Source organism: Pteronotus mesoamericanus, unplaced genomic scaffold (genome assembly GCF_021234165.1).
Source record: "Pteronotus mesoamericanus isolate MK-2021 breed Mesoamerican mustached bat unplaced genomic scaffold, CSHL_Meso_final scaffold_85, whole genome shotgun sequence".
In the NCBI taxonomy this organism is placed as follows: domain Eukaryota; kingdom Metazoa; phylum Chordata; class Mammalia; order Chiroptera; family Mormoopidae; genus Pteronotus; species Pteronotus mesoamericanus.
This window is the reverse complement of record NW_026555329.1, coordinates 76,340,926-76,364,174: the sequence shown is the minus strand read 5'-3', so window position 1 is coordinate 76,364,174 and position 23,249 is coordinate 76,340,926. Positions and strand designations below refer to the sequence as shown.

Below are 23,249 nucleotides of genomic sequence, written 5' to 3'. Positions count from 1 at the left end.
GGCAAGCAGAGGCCATTGTCCCTTTGTTAAACCCTCCCCGCACAGAGCCAGTAGGTTGGTGCCATATCTGAGACTCCATAGACCTGGCTAACTCTGTGTGACCCACCTTGGAGATCGACAGAGGATCCACCACATTCAACTTATGGGCCCACCCAACCTGCTTTTCCATATCAATGGCTCATCTTGGCTCCTAAGTCCTATTAAACAAGCAACAGCTGGCTTCAGTGAGCCCTAGCAGCAGCCAGATTAGAGTCACAGCTTGGCTTCACCTGGGAATCTCCAAGCCCAGCACAAGCAGCAGCCATCTCAGATTGCTTTATATCCCAGGCAGAGTGGTCCTGGGCAAAACACAGGTGGGGACTGACCTTGGCCTGCACCACCTGGGAAACCTCAGGGCCAGAGCACCCAGTGGACAGCTAGACCACGTTGGAGCACCACCACCCTGCACCTCTGCCCCTGCACAGCTGATCCTTCATGGTGGGCAGAGTTTGGTGGTCAGCGGTCATAGCCAGTCCTTGCAGCTGACTGGCCTGGGTAAATCTCTACCACTGATCTGCCAACAGCAACCAACACTCAACTACAAGAGGAGGGTGTATTCAGCCCACAGAAAGGGCACACCTTTTGTACCCAGCGTGGGTGATAGGAGAGGCTGTGCCACTGTACCCTACAGGACACCTACTACATTAGGCCACACTACCAAGACAGGGAGTAATAGCAGCTCTTCCTAATACATAGAAACAAACACAGGGCAGCTGCCAAAATGAGGAAACAAAAGAAACATGGCCCAAATGAAAGAACACAGCAAAAGTCCAGAAAAAGAGCTAAACTAAATGGAGATAAGCAATCTATCAGATGCTGAGTTCAAAATACTGGTTATAACAATGCTCAAGGAACTTAGGACCTCAGCAGCATGAAAAAGACCCAGTTGGAAATGAAGGATTCACTAATTGAAATAAAGAACAATTTACAGGGAAACAACAGTAGAGTGGATGAAGCTGAGAATCAAATCAATTATTTGGAACATAAGGAAGCAAAAAACAATCACGCAGAACAACATGAAGAAAAAAGAAACCAAAAAAAATGAGGATAGTATTAACAGCTTCTGGGACAACTTGAAGAGGTCCAATATCTACATCATAGTGGTGCCAGAAGGAGAGCAAGAGCAAGAAATTGGAAATCTATCTGAAAAAATAGTTAAAGACAGATTCTCTAATTTGGTGAAGGAAATAGACATGCAAGTCCAGGAAGCACAGAGAATCAATTATGATGGATGCAAAGAGGCCTGTGCCAAGACACATCATAATTAAGAGGCCAAAGGTTAAAGATAAAGAGAGACTCTAAAAGCCACAAGAGAAAAAAAGTTAGTTACCAGATGGTTGCCAGATGGGTGGGGGAAGGTGGAGAATGGGTGAGAGATGAGGGGATTAAGAAGTACAAATAGGTAATTACAGAATAGCCATGGGGATCTAAAGTACAGTATAGGAAATGGAGCAGCCAAAGAACTTATATGCATGACCCATGGACATGAACAATGGTGGGGAGATTGCCCGAGGGAGTGGGGGGCGCTGGGTGGAGGGGGGCAAAGGAGGGAAAATCAGGGCAACTGAAATAGCATAATCACTAAAATGTAATTTAAAAAATAACAATGAAAAAATTGAATAAATGATAAAGTATCAATCTGACTTTTCTTCTCACTTATGAGAATCTTCTCTGTACATTATAGAAATAAAACATGATCATATTAATAGTTGCATAATAATCCATATTAGAAATTTGTAATGTTTTATTTAACAACCTGTCTTTTGAAGGATATTAGGTAGTTTATGACATTGTTATTACAAATAATGCTTCAATTTAAAATACCTTTGTGTATATATTTTGGCCATATATATGTGAATATGTCTGTAGGCTACGTTCCTAGAATTCAAATTGCTGCATCAAAAGGTGTGCATATTTTAACTTTTAAAGATATATTCCCAAATAACCACCAAAACTATGGAGAAATATCCATTCGCCCACATGCTCAGCAACACTAGGAAGTATCCATCCATGTTTTTATTTTTGTCCATCTGGAGAAAAAAAATGGTCTTATGCTTTAAAATTCATTTCTGCAAGTACTAGAGGACTGTGCATCTCTCATAGTCTCTAGTGCTTTCCACTTGTTTTACTGTACCTAGTTCATTTGTGTCTAGTTATATCCAGGTAATTTTTATCCAATAAAAAACGGTTAATATATTCCCATTTTATACACACACACACACACACACACACACACACACACACACACACGTGGGCAAAAGTAGGTCAGTGAGGCTAACCCAAGTAGGTCACTGAAACTCAGGTTTGTTGACGGATTTTCAAAGAGTCTGAGCACATGTAAATAACAAAGGCCAGCAATCTGTGCACTTGCGAGATTGTGCCTAAGTGCATGGTGCCATTGTGACATTCTTTTGAGTTAATAAGGCTACTGTAAAAGTCATCCCCTGCATGTCCTTTTCCATATGAACAACTGTAAACCTACTTTTGCTCACCTTTGTGTACTGAAAACTCTGTTGGCTAATTTTTTATCTTTTCCTTGAAATGTATTTTCAGAACATTCCCGTTGAACTGCCTGCGCCTTCCTTAACTACAGGCAGGGAAGACTGCAGCGCTCTTCCTGGTCTGGGTGCAGCCTGTGCAGCCAGGCCAGCCTGGACCAGCGCGCACGCTGAGTCACGCACTTGCTTGTCAGCAGAGGAAAGTTCTACTACCTCCTTGCCTGTTTCCTTTTGTTTTTCAAATAAGTATAGCATAAGTACTAAACTCATGGAATTGTTATGAAACTTAGACAAGATAATAATGCAGCTATCTCAGCACAATGCCTGACACTTAATAAGCATTCAATAAATAGTAGATACTAAAATAATTGTTTACAATGTGGGCAATAGAGGCACTGAATTAGACATTTAAGTTTTATTCCATGTGCTAGCACCTTTCTTTCCCAGTGAAAGTTACTCTTGATAAGATTCAAGAAGTCTAATGAAACTCCCTTTTCGTAGGTGGGCATTTCATCTTCTGTTTCTGCAGTCCCCGTTTCTTACAGTACTCCAATAGCCAGGCCACTGATTAGCTCGGCAGTTACTCTTGAGTTCCTCTTGTCTCTAAGGCGTGAGATAGTCAATTATCTTTAAGAGTCCCTTTCATCTTCTGTGTGTGAAACTTATTCTATATTCCTTTAAAAAAGTAAATATCCAAAATCCAATAAAAAGTCAGGAAACCAACAGAGAAACAAAAAATTAGAAAAAAAGCAATAACTTTACAGGCTGTCTAGTTCCACATTCGATCATATAGATGAGGGAACTGAAGGCCAGAGGAGTTAGGCAACTTCTCTAGGGTCACAGTGTGAATTAGTGGGGGAACTGGGATGGGAACGCAGACATCTGGACTCTGAGCCAGCACTCTGTTGATGAAGTCATACTGTGCTCAAGGACCCAACTCTTCTTTTTGCCCAACGTGATTTCAGAAATTAAAAACAAACGAACAGAGAAACACAGGTTTAAAAAAAGATGGATCAAATGGAAACAGTGCTATTCAACATTGGCCAAGAAAGCAAGGAGTACAAGACACTTCCCTGCTGTCTGGGAAAACCTGTTTTCACTCTGTGGGACGACTCCCCACCTCTCATTTTGTATCTGTCTCAACAACCCATATTTAAGCATGATATTCTATACCCACGGCAAAGAGTAAATACCAATCTTACAGGCTGGCGGTTGACAATCCCTGGTCCACATGCCAGAGATGCTTCAGGTGCCAATTTCAGGTGGTAGGTGAACCAGCTACCACATACACATTCCCTTCCCTATCATTTCCAATAGTCTCTGTCCACACTTGTCTCCACCCTCTGGTCAGAGTTTTCAAGGGCAACACCCTCACATGGTTCTGTGCTGGACACCAACCTACCCTGGCCTTCCTGAGTCACAGGCTTAATGACTTGGCACAGCCCTTGGAGAAGCCAGTGACTATTGCACTCTATGATAGAAACGAATAAACCTCCCCAGCATGGTTTTAAAATAGTAGGTGCTATATTTCTTCTCTGTGGTCACAGAGCAATAACATATTCTTGATTATTAACATCCATTGCATAATAATATACTAAAAGTGGCCCTGGCTGGGTAGCTAAGCTGGTTAGAATGTCAAGGTTGCAGGTTTGATTTCTGGTCAGGGCACATGCAAGAATAAATCATGAACGCATAAATAACTAGAACAACAAAACAATGTTTCTCTCTCTCTCTGTCTTTTCCCCCTACCCCTCTTTCTCCCAAATCAATAAAAAAAATATACAAAAAGTAAAAATTGGATAAATCTAATGGATAATAAGATATCTAACTTAAAAGAATGAAGGTGAACAGATGCTCAGGTTCATAAATTATGGGGAGAAATTTGGACATGATGACTATTCATTTGCACATTCATTGAAGTTTACTGAGTGTATGTTATAAAGCCCTGATGCCAGCCATTCAGGTTATGAAGACCAGTACAACTTCTATAGCAGAGCGGTCCAGAGTTCATTGAAAGTCAGGCTGCCTGGTCTTGAATTATGTTTCTATCGCTGAATAATTCTGTGACCTGGGATAAACTAATTAACTTCTTTAAACTTAATTTTTCCTTATCCTTATATAAGGATAGTAATAACACCCATTCTGCAGATTTGATGTGGAGATTATATTAAAGCATTTATGTTGGATCTACCATATAGAAAGCACTCAGTAATTATCAGCTACAATTAAAGTTCTAGTATAACCCACCATTAGGGATATTAAAGAAGGCTGAAAATTAGAAGATAGCTCAACATGGAAAATTTGGAAAGGAGGCTAATAAGTAAAGTGTCCTTTATTCACCAAGAGTTGGGTGAGTGCTCACTGTGTGTTAGGAACAGTAAGGTACTGGGGATGGAGAGAGGAACCAATTCTTGCCCTTCCCCTTGGGGAGAGATCATACACAGAGAAGTGTGCAAGTCCCAGGTTTAAGATGATGAGACACTGGATGTCCAAAGCAAAATCCGAATGTCCCCTTTGCCCCAGGGAACATCCCCCATGCTTTCTCCGCAGATGGGCTACACACAGGCGGAAGGGAGAGCGTTCCCCTGAGGACTTGGCCAGCTGATTCCCAAAGGGGCCCCTGAGTCTGGGCCGCAGCTTCGACTCCTGCTCAGGCTGTTCTGCCCAAACAGCCCCCTGGGGTCTGTCACCGTGAGCTGCAGAGTCTGTGTCACCCTGGGGGGAAGATCCTGGGCCTGGGGCTCCCTCTGGGCCCGAGGGTGACATGATCCCCTTCTGCAGTGAAAGGTCACCTAGAGCCTTTGACACGTGATGGGAAGAAAGACTCTCAAACCAAAAGAAGAAATGAAAGGATGGGGAAATAGGGATCATGTTGGAACTTCATGTGCCAAACTTAAGCAGAGAATTTCTGGAGGGTGGAAGTAATCAGTAATGGAAGAGCTCCAATGTGGGGATGGGAGGGGTCCTAGAAAGGAGGTGTCATTCTAGCTTCCCAACAGAATACCAGCTTTCGGCAACAGACATCAGCCTCTGCACCTAGGGCTGCTTACACGATAATAGGAGGGGCAAAAGGATAAAAAGCAGTTTTTACGACAATGTGGCTGTTTAGATTACTAGGAAGAAATCAATGCATGTGCCGCATATGGACGAGATCTGTATGGGCGGCATTGATTACTCATTGTGGTTTGTTAATGACTTTCCCTGAAATGTAAAATTACTCCATAATACATCCCAGTGTAATCTTCATTGCCTTACAAAAAAATGTTCCGTATGTTTAATGTAAACCATCACAGAGAATTCTTATTCTTGTATCTAGCATTAATGTTCAGAGGTTATTGCTTTCATGCAGCTACTTCTACCCTGTATAAAATGAAATTCACCAACTTCTATACATACTTACATTATTGTGAACAATATGTTCAACTAAGTTGGTATTAACTTTTCCTTAGACTATCCCCACAGCAGAAAAATAATTAGCACATGCTTAGAGAAGACTAAATTTTCTTACTTATGTATAAAAAGAAGAGCAGTAACAGAGTGATAGTCAACAAAAGACTCGGTGCTACAACCCACCTAAGAGGAATGGATGGAAAAATAAAGTAAGGAACCTATTCAGCGCCCACATTTGGACTCGGCGACCTCAGAAGCGGAAGCACCTGAAGGTCGGGCAGGGTCCTGCCTTCTGGGAGCTTCTGTGGGAGCTGCAGACCCTCTCTTGTTCCTGACTGAAAATGGGGCCGAATCCTCAGAAAAGGGGGTTTTATTCTCTGACGGGCCCACCTCGTCGGCGGCTCCGCGGGGCTCAGCGGAGGGCGGGCCGCGGCACGCAGTCGGGGCCCCTCCCCGGGCAGGAGCCAGGGCAGCTCCCTTCTCCTGCTTGCGCTGTCACCCGCGCAGGACGCACCGTTAGACCCGCAGACAGACACAGAGCCCTCCTCTGACTCAACGTCCCTCACTACAGGACCCGAATCCTCGGCACTGTTTCAATTCCATGCCTCCCGGCACCGCCCTGGTCCCCAAATCTGGTCCAGGGGAACCCACAAGGAAGCAGAACCAGCGTGACCGTGAGTAAGATCCTGGCATTAACCTCGGTATTTAAGCTTCTCCCCACTGTAATCTGGTTGCAGCAGAAGTGGCACGAAAGGCCCCAGGAAAACCAGCGGAGGCCACGTGACAAGTGAAGCTGTGGAGACGCTGTAGACAGCTGGTTATGGAAGGAGCAGGGCGTGGACTGGGGACTCCAAAGTAAGGTCCAGGTGTCCCCGCTTGTTAGAACCTGCCCGAGGGAGGGTTTTCCAGGGGAGATTCGGAGTCCAGCCCCTCCGCGGAGCGGGGAAAGGACCCTCTCCAAGGCAGCTTCCCCTCGAAGCTTCATGCCTCTCTTGGGACTGGGAGAAGATTTGCTACCTAAGACCTTGTCATATTTATTTGTACTCTGCTGCATTCTTGTACTGAACATAAGGGAGTCAAAACGTTATATTGGAAATCTCATATCAGTAAAGCACCAGTTGACAAACTAATTTGTTCATTACAGTGTGATTCCTGACTTGCTGAGGTTGTGACATGAACTTGGGAAAACAGCACAGTTAATCAAGTTTTGGGAACATGTCCACCTCTGCTCTAACTCTATGTATCCATGGTGAGAAGAAACACACTTTAAAATTTATTTATTTTTAAATTACTAGCATACCTGGGTGTTGTTTTTTTTTTAAGATTTTCTTTATTTATTTCAGGAAGAGAGGAAGGGAGGGCAAGAGGGAGAGAAACAGAGAGAAACATCAATGTGTGATTGCCTCTTATACTCCTACCAGGAACCTGGCCTGCAACCCAGGCATGTGCTTTCACTGAGAATCAAACTCTGCGACGCTTTGGTCCACAGACCGGTGGTCAATCTACTGAGCCACACTAGCCAGGGCAAAAATCACACATTTAGAAACACCAAAAATGGCTTCCGATCATATGAAAAGCCTGGTGTGTACTAGGCAATCCATAAATATTGGCTCCTATCTTCTTCAATTTTTGTTTTATGCTACAGGTGATGTGCAGAAAATCAGAAAATCTGAAAATTGACATATAGGTGAAAAAATTAGTAGCCAACTGATCCTGTGAACACAGTAGTTTAGGACATAGTTTTCTATGTTTATCACCATCTGACCATCAATTATAAAAAGTAAAAAATTAGAACAAAGACATTAAAAAATTAAATAGAAATCCTTATGGTACCAAACAAACTTTAGCCTAGGGAAATATATCATCTCAAAATGACATGTTTTTATTGCATTATCAGGGTGACATTCCTGTAACTTCAAAAAGTGATCAGAGCAAAAAATACACACACACAATACATAAATATACACAAAGGAAAGTGACATACGCAACATAGTCAGCTCTTAATTGCAATAAGTATGCTCTCAGATATTTATCTTAATCTGTCAGCACTGGGCATTTTCTGTAATCACAGCTCTCATTTCAACCTGCATTTATAACTCTTATGGTTATCGTGAGGTTCTCTAGAATTTGAAAGCAACTTCCATTTGAAAGTAGCATGAGTAAAAATCAACACACTGATCATTTAAACAACTCCCAAACTAAGTTACCTGAAAATTGGTTTTTAAATTGTTGGCTTTTCACAGATGTAGTAAATATCCAACTCAAGGATGAATGGATATTCAGAAAGTCATAGTAGGTGTATAATTGACGGAAATAATTATAAATTGTTACTAATTGTATTTATGGAGTAATTGTGTGTTAAAAGGTCCAAAGCTCAATGTTTTATTTTACATCTTAAAAAATGAGAAAATAAAGAGGAAGAATTTATTACAGCTTATTGAGCACAGCCTGAGGTATAGACACTTCAGTTGGTTGCCACCTAAGTTCTGACTATGAGAACTGGGATCTATTGAGGGGAATGTATTTCTACAGTTTTCAATAATACCCTTTGACATTATCAATTCCATTTTCTCTGACTCTGGGTTCCTTGAGCCATATCTTTATTTTTTAAATATTTCTCAGATTTTTTTTTATTCTCACTTGAGGACATGCTTATTGATTTTTAGGAAGGGGAAGGGAGGAACAGGAAGATAGGGAGAGAAACATCAACGTGAGAGAGAAACATCAATACGCTGCCTCCACATGCACCCTGACTGGGGATTGAACCTGCAGTCTAGGTATGTGCCCTGACCTGGAATTGAATCCACAACCTTTCCATTCACAGGATGATGTTCCAACCAACTGAGCCACCCAGACAGGGCTTCTCAGATTTTTGAAGAGAGACCTGGGGCACTTAAATGTAAGACTCAAAACCATAAAAATCTTAGAGGAAAACATGCAGTAAAATCTTGGCTATTTCTTCTAGCAATATTTTTGCTGATATATCTCTTCAAACAAGAGAAACAAAAGAAAAAAAATAAACAAACGGAACTCCATCAAACTGAAAAAGTTTTTGTACAGCAAGAGAAATCACCAACAAAACAAAAAGACAACCCACTGAATGGTGGAAGATATTCACCAATGATATATCTGATAAGGGGTTAATTTCCAAAATTTATAAAGAACTCACACCAAAAAACAAGCAATCCAATGAAAAAATGAGCAAAGGGTCTGAATAAACACTTGTCAAAAAAAACATACAGATGGCCCACAGACATATGAAAAGATGCTCAATGTCACTAACCATCAGAAAGATACAAATTAAAACCACAAGATGTTACCTCACGTCTGTCAAAATGGCCATGATCAATAAATGAACAAACAAATGCTGGCAAGGATGTGGAGAAAAGGGAACCATCGTGTACTGTTGGTGGGAATGCAGAGTGGTTCAGCCACTGTGGAAAACAGTATGGAGTTTCCTCAAAGAATTAAAAATGGAACTGCTTTATGACCCAGCAAATTCACTTCTGGGAATATATCCAAAGAAATCTGAAACATTAATTTGAAAGAACATAAGCACCCCTATATTCATCGTAGCATTATTTTACAGTCGCCAAGATATGAAAGCAGCCCAAGGTCCATCAGTAGACGAGTGGATAGAACAACTACGGGACATTTACACAGTGGAACACTACTTTGCTGTATAAAGAAGGAAATCTTACCCTTTCTGCCGGCATGGATGGACCTAGAGATTATTATACTCAGTGAATTAAGCCAGTCAGAGAAAGACAAATGCCATATGATTTCATTTATATGTATATAGAATCTAATGAAGAAAATATACTAATAAAATAGAAACAGACTCAGAGAACAGACTGAGAGCTGTCAGAGGGGAGGGAGGTTGGGGCTTGGGGGAGAAAGGTGAGGGGATTAACGTCCCCAGGTCCTCTCCCACACACCCCTTTTCCCCCTTGTCTCTCAGCTCTCTCACAGTTGTCTTGTGCTGCTTGGTGCTACCTCAAATCATCTTTGGATGAGTTGGTTCAAACATTACAAAATTTTGGTGGAAAAAATTTCAAGAACTTCAACAGGTGATTAAATCTTGCTCTATTAGAAATTATCATAACCCAAGAATAAACATTAGGTTTGAGTAATGCTCAAAACCTTTACATCTAGGACCATTTAAACATTTACTAATAATTTTCCTTCATTTAACCTCTAAGATATTTTAGGATTTTTTTCATAGTTTCTTGTTGGACTAAACATTTCCCTAACCTTTTTCCTTTGCTACTAAATTATTTCATCAAGGAATTTAGAGTTTCTTTAAACTCTCATTTCTCATTTCATTTGCCTCACAACTGGTGAGGTAGATTCATGTAACTGTAATATTTTCTGTATTAAAATTTTAGTCCACTTTGGAAGTTCTTTCTCATGGTATTAATTTTACTGTACTGTTTCTAGCTACCACAAGGTGATAAGAAGTCATGTATCTAAATACATAAGCCAGAGAAGTGTATTGGTATAATTTTATTACATTTAATTTCTTCTCTATATGGTATTCCTGGTTTTAGAAAATGAAGATAATTCACTCTTTTTTAAAGAAAGACTAAAAATTCTGATAATTTAGTTATCCCATTTCAACTTTAAAAGGTATGCTCTTCTGTGGAATTTCTGTGGAAATGTAAATCCTAACATTTTCCAGTGTTAGAATTTAAACAATTACTATTTATATATCAAACTTCTAACTGGGAAATTTTTCTGAGTTTTCCCTTCACCCGTCTGTCCACCCTTCACCTGGACCTCACCTGCAGCGCCCTATACAGGGCGTCCTTCACCTGAGCGTTCCTCAGGCTGTAGATGAGGGGGTTCAGCATTGGGTTAAAGAGGCTGTGAAACAGCAGCAGCATTTTTTCCTTCTCCTCTCGTTGACTGGAGTCTGGGACTGTGTAAACCACCATGGCTATGCCGAAGAAGAGCCCGACCACGCAGAGGTGGGAGGAGCAGGTGGAGAAAGCCTTCCTGCGGCCCTCCCCTGACTGAATCTTCAGGATGGCCCAGAGGATGCGCGTGTAGGAGACCAGCATTAAGCAGAGGGGCGCAACTAAGAAAAAGACAGAAGCAGCGAAGATGACCACTCTGTTGACCCAGGTGTCAGCACAGGCCAGCTTGAGGACAGACAGGATCTCACAGAAGAGGTGGTTTACTTCCCGGGGCCCACAGAACGGCAGCTTTAGAAGGAGAATCGCATGTACCAGAGCCAGGACAAATCCACACGACCAGGAAGTGATGGCCAGGACCGTGCACACACTCCAGTTCATGATGACAGTGTACTGCAGGGGGTGGCAGATGGCCACGTACCGATCATAGGACATCGCCACCAAAATCAGGCACTCTGTAGCAGCAAGACCCAAATACAAAAATGTCTGCATAATGCACGGGACAAAGGAGATGGTTCTATTTTGGTTCACTAAGTTTGCCAGCATCTTGGGGACACTGTTGGAAGCATAGGACATATCGATGACGGCCAGGTGTGAGAGGAAGAAGTACATGGGGGTGTGTAGCCTGCAGTCCAGGCAGATGAGTGCAAAGATCATGCCATTAGCCAACAGGCTGAAGATATAGAGCAGGAAGAAGACCCAGAAGAGGAGCACTTCCGTCTCTGCACTGCACTGGAATCCCAGCAGCACGAACTCCGTGACCCACGACTGGTTTCCCCCCATTCCTTAAAGAGAGCCGGTCAAGAACCGAAATGTGGTAAAGGTCAGAGCTGGAGAGGCAATACAAATTGGAGTTACTTCAAAATGCTCAGAGCTCAGAGAAATATTGTATTCTTGTTACTACTTGAAAGCTTCTTCTATTCCTCAAAATTGGTTACTTGTTTTTAACATCAATATAAAATAAATTTAAACTAACAGAAAAGGGTTGAGAATTATGCAAAGAACTCCAGTATACCCATATACCCAAATTCAACACATTTTAATATTTATTTCATATTTGCTTTATAATGCTCTTTTTCTCTATATTTTTATATATGAGTATTACTTTTTTCTGGACCACTTGAGATTAAAGTATAGATAGACATGATGCCCAGTTACCCCTAAATTCCTCATTTTTTCCACAAGAACAAAGATATTCACTGACCTAACCACAATATAATTATCAAAATCAGGCAATTTAATATTGACATGATTCTTTAATCTATAATATTCTCTCTGTACCCCCCCATTTAGGACCCAATCCAAAATTACATATTCTATTTAACATCATTTATCTTTAGTCTCCTTTCATCTGAAACAGTTACTCAGTCTGCCTTTGCTATTCATGACCGCTGAATTTTGGGAGAGTACAGAGAAATTCTTCAGCAGAATGTTCCCCAAATTGGGATTGTATGCAGTGCCTCATTTTTTATTCAGGTTATTCACTTTCTGCAGGAAAAATAAGCATCCTCCATTGTACTTCATGAGTAGTTGCATGAGGTTAGCTTGTTCCACTGCTGGTGATGCTCACTTGGATTGCCTGGTGAGGATGGCGCTTCCCAGATATCTCCATTATAAAATCATCATCTTTTTCCCTAATGTAATTTCTGGATCATCCATTAAAGTTACTATATAATATTCTGTTCCCTGTAAAGCTTTTCAGCCTCTAATTTCAGCACCTGTTGATTATCTTGCCTGACTCAAGTATTAGTAATGATTATTACAAAACGCGGTGCTCTTACTTCATCACTGTTGTCATATTTATTGGTTGTCAATTTTGATATAAGGAAAGGCTCTATCATCTCTCTACCTATCTATCAATAATCTATATATCTTTAAACATCTGTATCTATCATCTATCAGTACAGATTCATGAATTTTTTTTATCAAGGGATTATAATGATTTACCACTTATTCATGGTTAATTATTCTAGATATAAACCCTCCAAGCTTGCCCTTTTGTCCTTTTAACATGTTTCCTTAATTTTTGAGTATTTCCTTACTCTGACAGCTGCTTCGGACTTTTCTTATGCAACCCCCACTTCAGCCACGGACACAGACATTTCTCCGAAAAGGTCAGATTACTTCAAGGAAGAATCATATTCATAAACCAAAATCTTAATTTCAATAATATATACTTTTATCATGATTTTTGCCATATTTCTGATTCCCCTTTTAAAGGAGCAATAATATAATTTGGCAAGAAATACAAATTGTTACTGGGATAACACATTCTCATGTTTCTGAAAATTAAAAACAGCTTAATTGACTTCCCTTTTACAAAGTCAAATCTATTTCACTAAATTAACATTAGCATTGAAGAAAATGGCCTTGATATTATTTAGTAGTTTATTTTTAGGCAAAATATATATTTGTAACACCTTATTAATCATCTAGTTTATATTATTCTCTTGTTTTATTCCTATTTAGAAAACCACAGACTCGAACATTTTAAAGATTAAAGTTTAAGAGTGTGGTTCCCTGTGTGAATAAGGTGAGTCTTACCTTGTATGAGCATTTGACATCAAGTTTCAAGTGCTTCTTAGAAAAACGTTATGAAACTCTAAGACTAAAAAGGTAATACCCTAAAAAAAGACCACAAGTAAGCATTATTAATAATTTGAATATAGTTATACCATTTTACTGTACATTTACTTTCATATATATCATGAACTTAAATATGTATATCAAACAGTGTTGCTAGTTTACCTATTTCTTTCTTTTAGAAACATATCAGGAACTATTTCCCATGTCAAAATATTTTTATGCAACATGCTGTGAACAGATGCACACTATTGCCTTGAATATAAGTATTTTATTTATTATCTCTTTAGGTTTGTGCAATATAATGCTTCAGTGAGTAAATTTTATACATATGTAGTTTTGGTTTCCTCATGAACCCTAGTAGATTCTGAGATACGGACGGGCTTGATCAAATCGGTCACACGATTTCTGTGTCTGTGTGTATGTACCGCTCTATCTCCCGTCACCTCAAATCAAACAGCACCATCCCACCTGCAGGAAGACTGGGCTCTGTCAGAAACCGCCAAGACGGGAGGGTGTCTACCTCCGCAGTCCTGACGCCGCTGTTACCCCTGAGTTCTCCCCTCCTGTGCGGTTGCCCCGCTTGGAAGGCGCCAGGGGGCGCTGGTTCGCTCCTAACGCTCCGGTGAAGGCCCGCCGGTCATCACCTTCCTTCCGTTCGTTCTCATCGCAGGTGGGTGTTAAATGCGCCGCAAAGCTTAAGTACAACCTCACCTACAAAGTGTGCAGCTATTTGGTCACCAGGCTGAAAACTCCTCTTATTCTTATTCTACCCGCCACCTGAGCTATTTATTTATCCTCTTAGTTGAAGGGATTGACACATTTTATGTGACATTATTTCATTTCTAAACAACCTTCCCACCCTGGGTCCCATATGGTCCATGGGAAAGAAAGGATCCTAACACCAGTATTTGGATTTCCTTCTTAGACATCTTTACATCTACATTACTAACAACAAGAGATACAGATTTCTCATTAGCATCTGATCTAGTGTTTCTTCTCAATTCCAGTTTCTGGCTTGAGAGGAACCCCTGTTTTCTAGGTGAACAGCATCTGTAATTACGTGACTCTTCACATATATTAACAAGAGGAGGTTTCTGCCTATGCAGCAATTACAAGTTAAACGGTTACTTCAGTGCAGTGCACGTCACTTACCCACGCTGCATAAACATGGTGCCACCGTACGCACAGGCCTCAGAGTGAGGCTTCGGTGGAGCAGAGAGTGCACTCCCAAATATTATGACTTTCTTCCTTAACGTCATGGATATAATTTTAATTCACACATTTTTTTAATGTTTGTGAGTGTAGGATGAATTCAGTAATCCTACAACTGCTGAGAATTACTGCCTATCCCTTGGGCAGCCGTCAGGCCTCAGTAAATGAGAATTCTCAGGCCGGCGTATCCTCAGGGGGGAACTGCAAATGGGTCATTCAAATACACCCGTGTGGTGACGCACTGGGCCGACCACGGCCCTCACTGTCCCACCCCGATGGGTGTCGCAGGGCACCCACGCCCTCCTCGCCTGCAGCACTCTGTTGTAGGTCACAGCCAGTCACGACGGAGAGAGAGGGGGCAGCTGCCTGGTTGTCTCTAGGCCCCGTTCAAAGGCTGGCTGCCAGGCGGCCGAAAAGAGGGCCTCTTCTCCCCTTGGGAGTTAGACAAGGTTCTTGTGGGGAAGCTTTTCAGAAACCAAATAAATGGACAGGCTCAGCCAATAACAGCACCTACAATAGCTACATCCTCACTATGAAGATATGGATAAACTTCAGGACAATACCAAAGATAAGGAGAGATTCAGATCAAATGTCATTTACTTAAGCTGAGATTCCCTTTCACCAAAGAATTAACTCTGGGGGACAGGGGACATGTCTTATACATCTTTATGTCTCATGACAATTAGTATAGTCCCAGATGAAACAGGCCCTTGGAAATGTTTGTTAAATGGATGATTGTCATTTTTATTTCAAAAAATACGTATGCTAAGCATCTTCTATTTGTCAGTTTCTACTCACTAAGACATGGTTTCTATTTTATTAGAAAAGTACACAGAATTTGACCACTGGAAGAAACAGAGATAAAATCACAGATTTTCACTTTCAAAAATATCATTACTTTGAGAAGGTTCTATGTTAATGTGAATTAAGTTTATGACATTAGTTTTTGCTACAATTAAAGAATATTCCTGTATTATATGAAGTGAGAGATAGCAACATCAGTATTGCAAAAATCTACTTACGCACCATTGGAAGAAATATTTGAAACACATTCAATCTCTAAACATAAAGAATAATAATATTGTTGAATGTAACTCAAGCTATTACTACTCAGTAAGAACATTTGTTTGTTAACTTTTTAGTTTAGTATTTTTTGTGTCTGTGTAAATAGATTTTTTAAAAAAATTTCTCATTACCATTGTTACCATTTTGTTGTTAAAAATAAACAACATAAAATTAAAATTGAAGATAGATTAAAACTCGTACACAGATACATACTGGAATACAGAAGAGATTACTCGGGGGTCTGTTCTCTCTCTCTGTGGTTATTGTTATGGTTAGAATAGAAGACTAGCAGCGCAAATCACAAGAGGTTCGCAAGGTCGGCGTGAGCGGCTCTCCCCCTGGGCAGTCCTGTAACTCAGGGTTCCTTCCTCTCCGGAGCTCTGCTCTACTTCTCCAACGCTGGTCGAGAGTCTTGCACTCCTTCCATTCTACTGGATGATAGGAAAGATATTTACCAATCTGATTTCCAATCTGATAATCATCACCGTAAGCTGATCACCTGGGATGGTCAGGAAATGAAATGCTTACATGGCGAACTTACATCTTACTCGGTTTCAGCAAAGAAACGACTTACCGTCATTTCTCTCCACGGAGAGGACTTTCCCTAGACGTCACTCTCATTGTCCAGGCTAGGCAATAGAGACCTGCTCTAACCTGGCTCTTCAGAGCCTCACTCAGAGCCAGTGCCTGGCTTGTAAAGCCCTCGCTGAGATGCCGTGCTGACCCGGACCACCACCACGCAAGGACCTTGGGAGGCGAGGGTGGGAGATGCCAGGGGAGGTCAGGGCCCTGGCCCGCATCGCAGGAGGCAGTCGGTCCCTAAGACGGGGAAGGATGCAACCCAGGCACCGCTTAGGTCAACCGGCAATGCCCAGCGTGACTCAGGAGGAAAGGTCCCCCAGGAGAGCCAGTCTCGTCCACACAGCCACCGTGGCTTCTGCTGCTGTCCCGCAGGCGTCAACTCCCCGCAGAGACCGTCCCCCCAGCCCAAGTTAATCTCTCCTGCACTGGATTTTCTCACGAGCACCTACGCTGACCTGGAATAAACCCCCGGAGCTGAGAGATGCACCTGTGAACAGGGCGGCAGCCTGCTCCCTCCGCAGCTTCTGCAGGTGCAGATCCAGACACCGCAGGGCCGCCGGTCTTGCTGCAGGTTCTTCAGAGAACCCCAGGGGCACAGCTTTTGTCTGCAAATTGGGTGAATTAAAAACATTCTTGAGTTTCTATTGAGAGTTCAGATTCCCTGAAGGATCATCAGATATCCTACCTAGTTATCTTCTCCCTACAGGAAAAGAAAAAAGTCTCTGAATTTTCTCGCTGGAGGAGAGCGAAGGCTGGGCCTGACTGTCCCCTGGAGGAAGGGTACCAGGCGCCAGGCAGGGCGGGTGTCAGCTTTACGCTCTTTCTACATAAAGTTGCAGCGATCTCAGGGGCTTTAAACCTGAGACAGGCCCCACAGATTAAGGCAGCCACACTCTAAGACGATTCGCCTTATGAATGCACGCTTCTCTACATCTTTCAGATGGCTGCGAGGGTTCCTGTGGGACCTGTTAGGGCAGCCCCGGGAGAGAACAGACCCCCGAGCCAGGACGTGTCACTGTCTGCACTGAGGGCTGACGGGTGCGAATGGGGAAGGACTGTAACATCCAGAAGCAACAATTGCTGAGCATTCTTATGTTTCAGAAAATGTGCCAAATACCTTATATTGGCCACACAGTTCAATCTGATCATAATTTTCACTTTACAGATGTGGGGACTGAAGTTTAAATGCACTGTTATGAATCCTTTGAGTGTGGAATGGGGACCACTGGGACTCTCTGAGAGCCTTTCCAAGGGTCTACGAAGTCAAAACTGTTTTCACCATGATACTGAGACACTTTGCCTTTTTCATCCTCACTCTCCCATGAGGGCACAGTGGAGTTTTCCAGAGGCAACGTGATGTGATATTGCAACTGAGAGAATGCAGAAGACGTAAAGCCCAGTTGTTCTCTGTTAAACCAAACACTTAAAATTTTTAAAACGGTAACACATAACTACTCTTTTCACTATTTTTATGTTTTATACAGGATAATTATCAAAATACAGTCTTTATATTGACATATAATGGAAATATTTCTAAATGAATGAAAAGTAAATATTTAATGAATTCCCCGTTTTGATTTCTAATGTGACACATCGACACACATCACCACTAAATAAAACGTCTTCGGGTCCTTAGTGACCTTTAAGAGTTCAAGCGGTCCTGCACTAGGTGACAGCCAGCCAGTCTGGCAAGGGCCAGAGCCGGAAGCGGGTGGATTTTATGGGACATCGACAGTGTGTTTCCTGTCGCCGCAGCCAATCAGCGCAAACTCACGGGCTTCCAACAGCGCCGGGTGCTGTGCTGTCTCACGGCTTCCACTGGCCAGAGGCCTGGCGGGCTCGGCGGGGTTCGCCGCGCAGGACTCGCAGGCGGAGACCAAGGCTCGGCTGGGCTGGCAGCCTTCCTCTGCGGCCCTGCCTGCGGCCCCTCCGCTGTCACCCTTCAGAGCCCTCTGACTTCCTCTCTGCCAGGGGACAGGGAGAACCTCTGCTTTTAGGAGGCTCACCTGATTGGGTTCGGCCCACCATCATGGCCTCCACAGTTTAAGATCAATTGATGGGCAAAACCCCTTCAGAGCAGCGCTGAGACCAGTGCTGGACCAGATAACGAGGCGTGGGTGACTTAGGAGGCCTCCTTTAGAATTCTGCCTGCCCCCAAGTCTTTCTTCTTAACCGCTCTGCCGTGTTTCCTTTTTTTTTTTTTTTTAATCCTGTGTTGGTCCAAAGAGATGCCACCCTGTCTCCACCGTCTTTATTATCAGCCCACCCCAAATAATCAAGATAATTCTGAATCCTACCTCGGAAGAAAACAATCTCCATTTCTGTGCCTTACTCTAAGGGACAGGGTTAGAATGTTTCAAAGTGTCTTTTCATTTTCAATTTATGTAAACTTACCGGAGTAAACCCTGGGTTGCACAGTCTGCCCCTGGCCTGTGGACTCTCACAGCAAAATGCCCATTATTTCCTGAGCATCTAGGTTTAGGGGGGCACTTATATAACAGACATGGTGACGATTTACTTAGTATAATAAAAACGGCCGTAGCGTGGATGAGCCCCACGTTTGGAGGAGCCACTGCAGCCCAGGGATAACGTGAAGTAACAGCTGCATCCTATGAAGCCACGATGAACATTTTCATATTTTTGTACTAATTTGGTTGGTACTTGTTCTCCTTTGAGCTGTGTTAATAGTTACACTGTGATCAGCCAGCTGAGAATTGAACACATGGTCCAGTGGCCACATAGACAGGGGTTCCTGGAAATTTCTTCGCAAAAAGAGAGCCAGTGCAGTAGAAGCAACCTAAAAAAGAGAAGTTGAAAGTTACTGCTACCTTACCGGAACTCCATCCAGCCACCAACAACTGATCCAGCTTATCATCCTTTCACATGACCAAAATGTGTCCTAGTAAAGGTCACTCAGGACTGCATGCTTCCATTTGACCTTGTCAGCTTCCAAAAGCAAGGTTGGTTTGAGCAAACATGTGACGTCACCATTTTGTGCACCTGGTATAATTGGGCTAAAGAGACAGTTTCATTCTGCAGCTGTGAGCCTTTTGTCTCCGATGTAATACTAGATTTCCTTACTTCCATTTGTTTACTCTCGCCTACTCTTTCTCCTTCTCACCATTTATCAGACTTTCCCTCAAATTTCCACTTTTGGAAGGGATATTTGGATGTTATGGATCTCTGACAGTTGAGCAGGTGTCTCTCAGTCCAACCTTATTCACACAGGGTGGGGTCACGCGGGTGCAGGACTGATGGGCCACCTCGACCACTAGGCAATGCAGTTGCGTTCACTCTCACCCCCAATTGTGCCAGAGGGCATGAAAACACGGGCATCCCAGGAGCCATTAGGAGTTCTGGTGTAAATGTTTTATGGTATAGCTACGGTTTCTTGCTTAGGGATCATCCCTGCTTCTGGGGCAGGAACACAGAAAGTTGGGATAATGTGAGCAAGAATCGCATAGTGGTACCAGCATCTTCCTACACCCCTTCCCCTCAAATACCCCCAGAAAAGTGGCGGTATCTGTGAGTGGGAGCTCACCTCGGGCCCTGCTCATGTTGGCTGTGAGAACACCCTCACGAAGGTGTGTAAGCCGATACTCCGTGCCTATCTGCTCCCCTTGTAGATGGCAAATGTTTAGACTGCCCGTTCCAAGTCTCTTAATAAACCACCGCTCAGAGGATGATGTGCAACACAACATGTCCACGTGATGGGCTCTTTGCCCATTGTTAGACACCTTGCGCTGTGAATTGCATTCTTCAGTCTAAAGAAATGTGACGTGGTGGTCCAAACTGGTACAGCCCTTACTCCTTTAATCATAGTTTCCGTGTGTTCATCAATCATATTTTTATAACAGCTGCTTTGAAATCTTTGTCTATGAAATCCAGCATCTCATCCCTTTTACAGCTTCCGTTGCCTGCTTTTTTAACTAGAGGATGGCTTATTCTTTCCTGCTTCTTTACATGTCTTATTAATTCTTTGTTGGAAGCAGGGCGTTTTAGATGAAACTGGGTTTTTGGACCTTCCCCACATCTCCCCTGGAGCCTTTTACTGTTATATGCTTGGTTCCTTATTTGTTTATCAATTGGCTGGATTATTTTAGCAAAGTCTGTGCTTCCTCCACCATAACTCAGTGTTAAGTGATAACATCACAGTTAAGTCTTGAGTAACAGATGACACTGTTTGTCATGGAGGGCGACCCTGTGTGTGCCTCCATTCTCCCTGGGGTGAGAACGGCTTGGCCTAGTCCCAGACCTGCCCTGCTGTGAAACTCCACACTGACTGTGAGCTGATTACTCTTGCTCTCAGCAATGACCCAGGGCATAACTTGCTGGAAAGAAAGATTGAATCAAATGCGGGCTCCACTGAAGGGATCCATTAGGGGTTAGTTAGTGTTTGCAATTCCTTCTGATCCCTAGCAGGTCCCTTTTGGCTACTTCTTACTCCAGCCCTTGCCTGCAAATTAACTAGCCAACAGCTTAGGCTCCAGCAAATCTATCAATCTCTTCCCACCTGTTTTTCACTTGTAACTTTGGGCTGTCTGAGAGAGCCCTTAGACTTGATTTTCCCCCACTGTCTGTTGCACAGGTAGTCAGCTTCTACAGGAGAGATTACCAGCTATTGGATGACTGGCCTACTTGTACCTCCAGTCAAATTCTCTGAGGCACTGTTTTTGGCGCAGTGTGGGCACTGGGGCATACTTCTCCCTGAGTGGGATCTCCACTGTTGGAGCCGGGCTCTCAGCAAGTATTAAGGGGGGAAGCACTACTCTCAGATCTTGGCTAGCCTTGCCTGGTGTGAGACCACCACAGTAGAGTGGTTTTGTGCCCAAGAAGAATCTCTGTCCTGTGGGTGGGGGCTGGGCAGAAAAAGGGACCCCCCACTTGGCTGAGTCAACCACCCGGAGCTCAGCCTCAGCAGCAGATGGCTGGGAAGCAGGGTGAGGAGCGCTGACATCCCACCCCTCCCGGGAGACAGCCCTCTCATGGGGCCTTGCGGAGAGAGCGAACCCTGTGGTCGGGTGTGGCAGCCTGCGTCTGGAGTCCCCTTGTCCATGAGCTGAGCAGGGGAGGGAGGTGGCTGACCTTGGTTCACATATCACAGACTCTCGCTCTTCCTACCGCATTCTAGCAGATTTTCTTGAATAAATGTTTCTTCATTTGTTGTATACTCTGAGAGCCATTTCCAGAGACTTGAACTGGTTGTTTAAAAAAAATTTGCCCCAGTTTCACTGAGGAGCATGTCCACAGAGCTTGTCATACTGTCACACCAGAAGGAGAATTCCCCATTCGTGTTTTCTCCATGGAATTTATGGTGAGATAAGGTTATCGATGTCAAATAAAATATTAATTTTCATCACCTCCTTCTGTTCATGTCTTCTTAACCAATTCTTCATTCTTCCTCCCCAAACTGTAGTATGCCACACTGGAGGATGTGAAGGATTTTTAAATGCCACTGCTAAGGACCGGCATGCTCATCTGCAGCTGCCTATAGGATGTCAACTTTGGAACCTATTGTGACATGCAGTTGTGGTCTTAATAGCTAATTCACAGCCATCCTCTATGACAAGTTTTTTGAGAACATTGATCTTGGTGACCTTCACACATCTTCAAAGGTCCTGGGCTTTGCTGCTCCTTGAAGGGCCTGTCAGCAGGGCCCGCAGCACACTGCCCCTGCCTGCGAGGCTGGCAGCGCCGCGTGCACTTTCTGCTCTCTCCGCAGCTGTGCTGACAATTCCCCTTTCCCACTGGACCCTCTAATGATTACAACTGGGTGACAGAAAAGAATTTGTTTTACTTTAATCTCACAATTAGGAGCAGTATATTTGAGAAATTTGCTTTGGGATTTTAAGATATTGTCTAGGTTGTCAGAGTTCGATAAGTAAAAATTATAAAAGTTATTTATTTTCATTTTATTTTGCTTTTAGAGAACAGGGAGTCATCATTTCGTGGGCTTGAAGTTTGTAGTTGCCACCTGTTTTTCTTTTACAAGTTACTTCATTATATTTCTTTTTTAATAAATGTTTTGAGTAAGGCTGATGGAAACTAAAAACGTCCAAATCCTTTTGTTGGAAGTGGGCAAGAGATCCTTCTAATCAGATCACAGAGCAGTTTGTCAGGGGGATATTCGAATACCCGAGAATTGGCAGAAATGCTGAGGAGATGCATGTGCCATTGCCTGAAAGTCAGAAATGGGCATGTGGATTTTCAAAGTGAGGAGAACCAAGAAAAGCCGAAGAAAACAACAGCATTCACTATGAGACAACACTTTACATTTCAAGGGAGAAGAGAGGCCAGATAGATTTAAAATGAGATTACTAAGGGTAAGATAGCTCAGGTGCTGAGTATTAATTCTCAGCTGTGGAAACCTCATGCACTGTCTCTCCACACGGTTCCTTTCTTTTTATAGTAAAGATTTAACTATTAGAACTGCAACCTGTTCGTATATGCCTCCTTCACTGGGTCCCTTGTTCCTGCCTCCTGCTGTCTGTCCCATGTGGCCCTGCATGCCTTCTCTCTCTAAAAACTGTGGGTTTGACAAAGTTTGTTTTGTTCTAAGCCTCTCCTGTGTCTCCTCTTGTGGCTGCACTTGACTGAGCATCACATTTAAAATACATACATAACACACATGATCTGTGACTCGCATTTCTTTTTCCTTAATAGTGACTTTGATGAGCAAAATGATATATTTTTAAGAGGTACAATATTTCAAACCAACAAGTTTTCGAATTTTATATCTTATGTTTTTGGATGATTTCTGAGAATCTTTGTCTCTCCAAGGTCATGGAGACAATCATCTATTTTATTTTCAAAAGTCTATATGGTGTCAGGTGATCAATTTAGGCCCCTAATAGTCTGTTTTAATGTGGCATTTATTATAGCACAAGGCAAAAACTGCTTCCTACCATTCTTCACAGGGAGCAAGGCTCTCGCTCCCAGGTTGCTCTTTGATGTCCCTCAG

The 23,249-nt window shown here is 42.8% G+C and overlaps 1 protein-coding gene across 2 annotated transcripts; it reads right to left on the bottom strand.

Moving 5' to 3' along the window:
- Window positions 1-2,564: 2,564 nt before the first annotated feature.
- On the bottom strand, window positions 2,565-11,626 carry LOC129063376 (olfactory receptor 2A2-like). Of its 2 annotated transcripts, XM_054564427.1 has the most exons (2): window positions 10,728-11,626; window positions 2,565-2,574 (listed from the first exon to the last, which is right to left on the bottom strand). In XM_054564427.1, the coding sequence occupies exons 1-2, from the start codon at window positions 11,624-11,626 to the stop codon at window positions 2,565-2,567; spliced, it is 909 nt and encodes a 302-aa protein (XP_054420402.1). The 2 variants fall into 2 exon arrangements, with proteins under 2 accessions (XP_054420402.1, XP_054420400.1); XM_054564425.1 differs by lacking the exon at window positions 2,565-2,574 and having other exon boundaries at window positions 10,697-11,626.
- Between the last annotated feature and the right edge of the window lie 11,623 nt (window positions 11,627-23,249).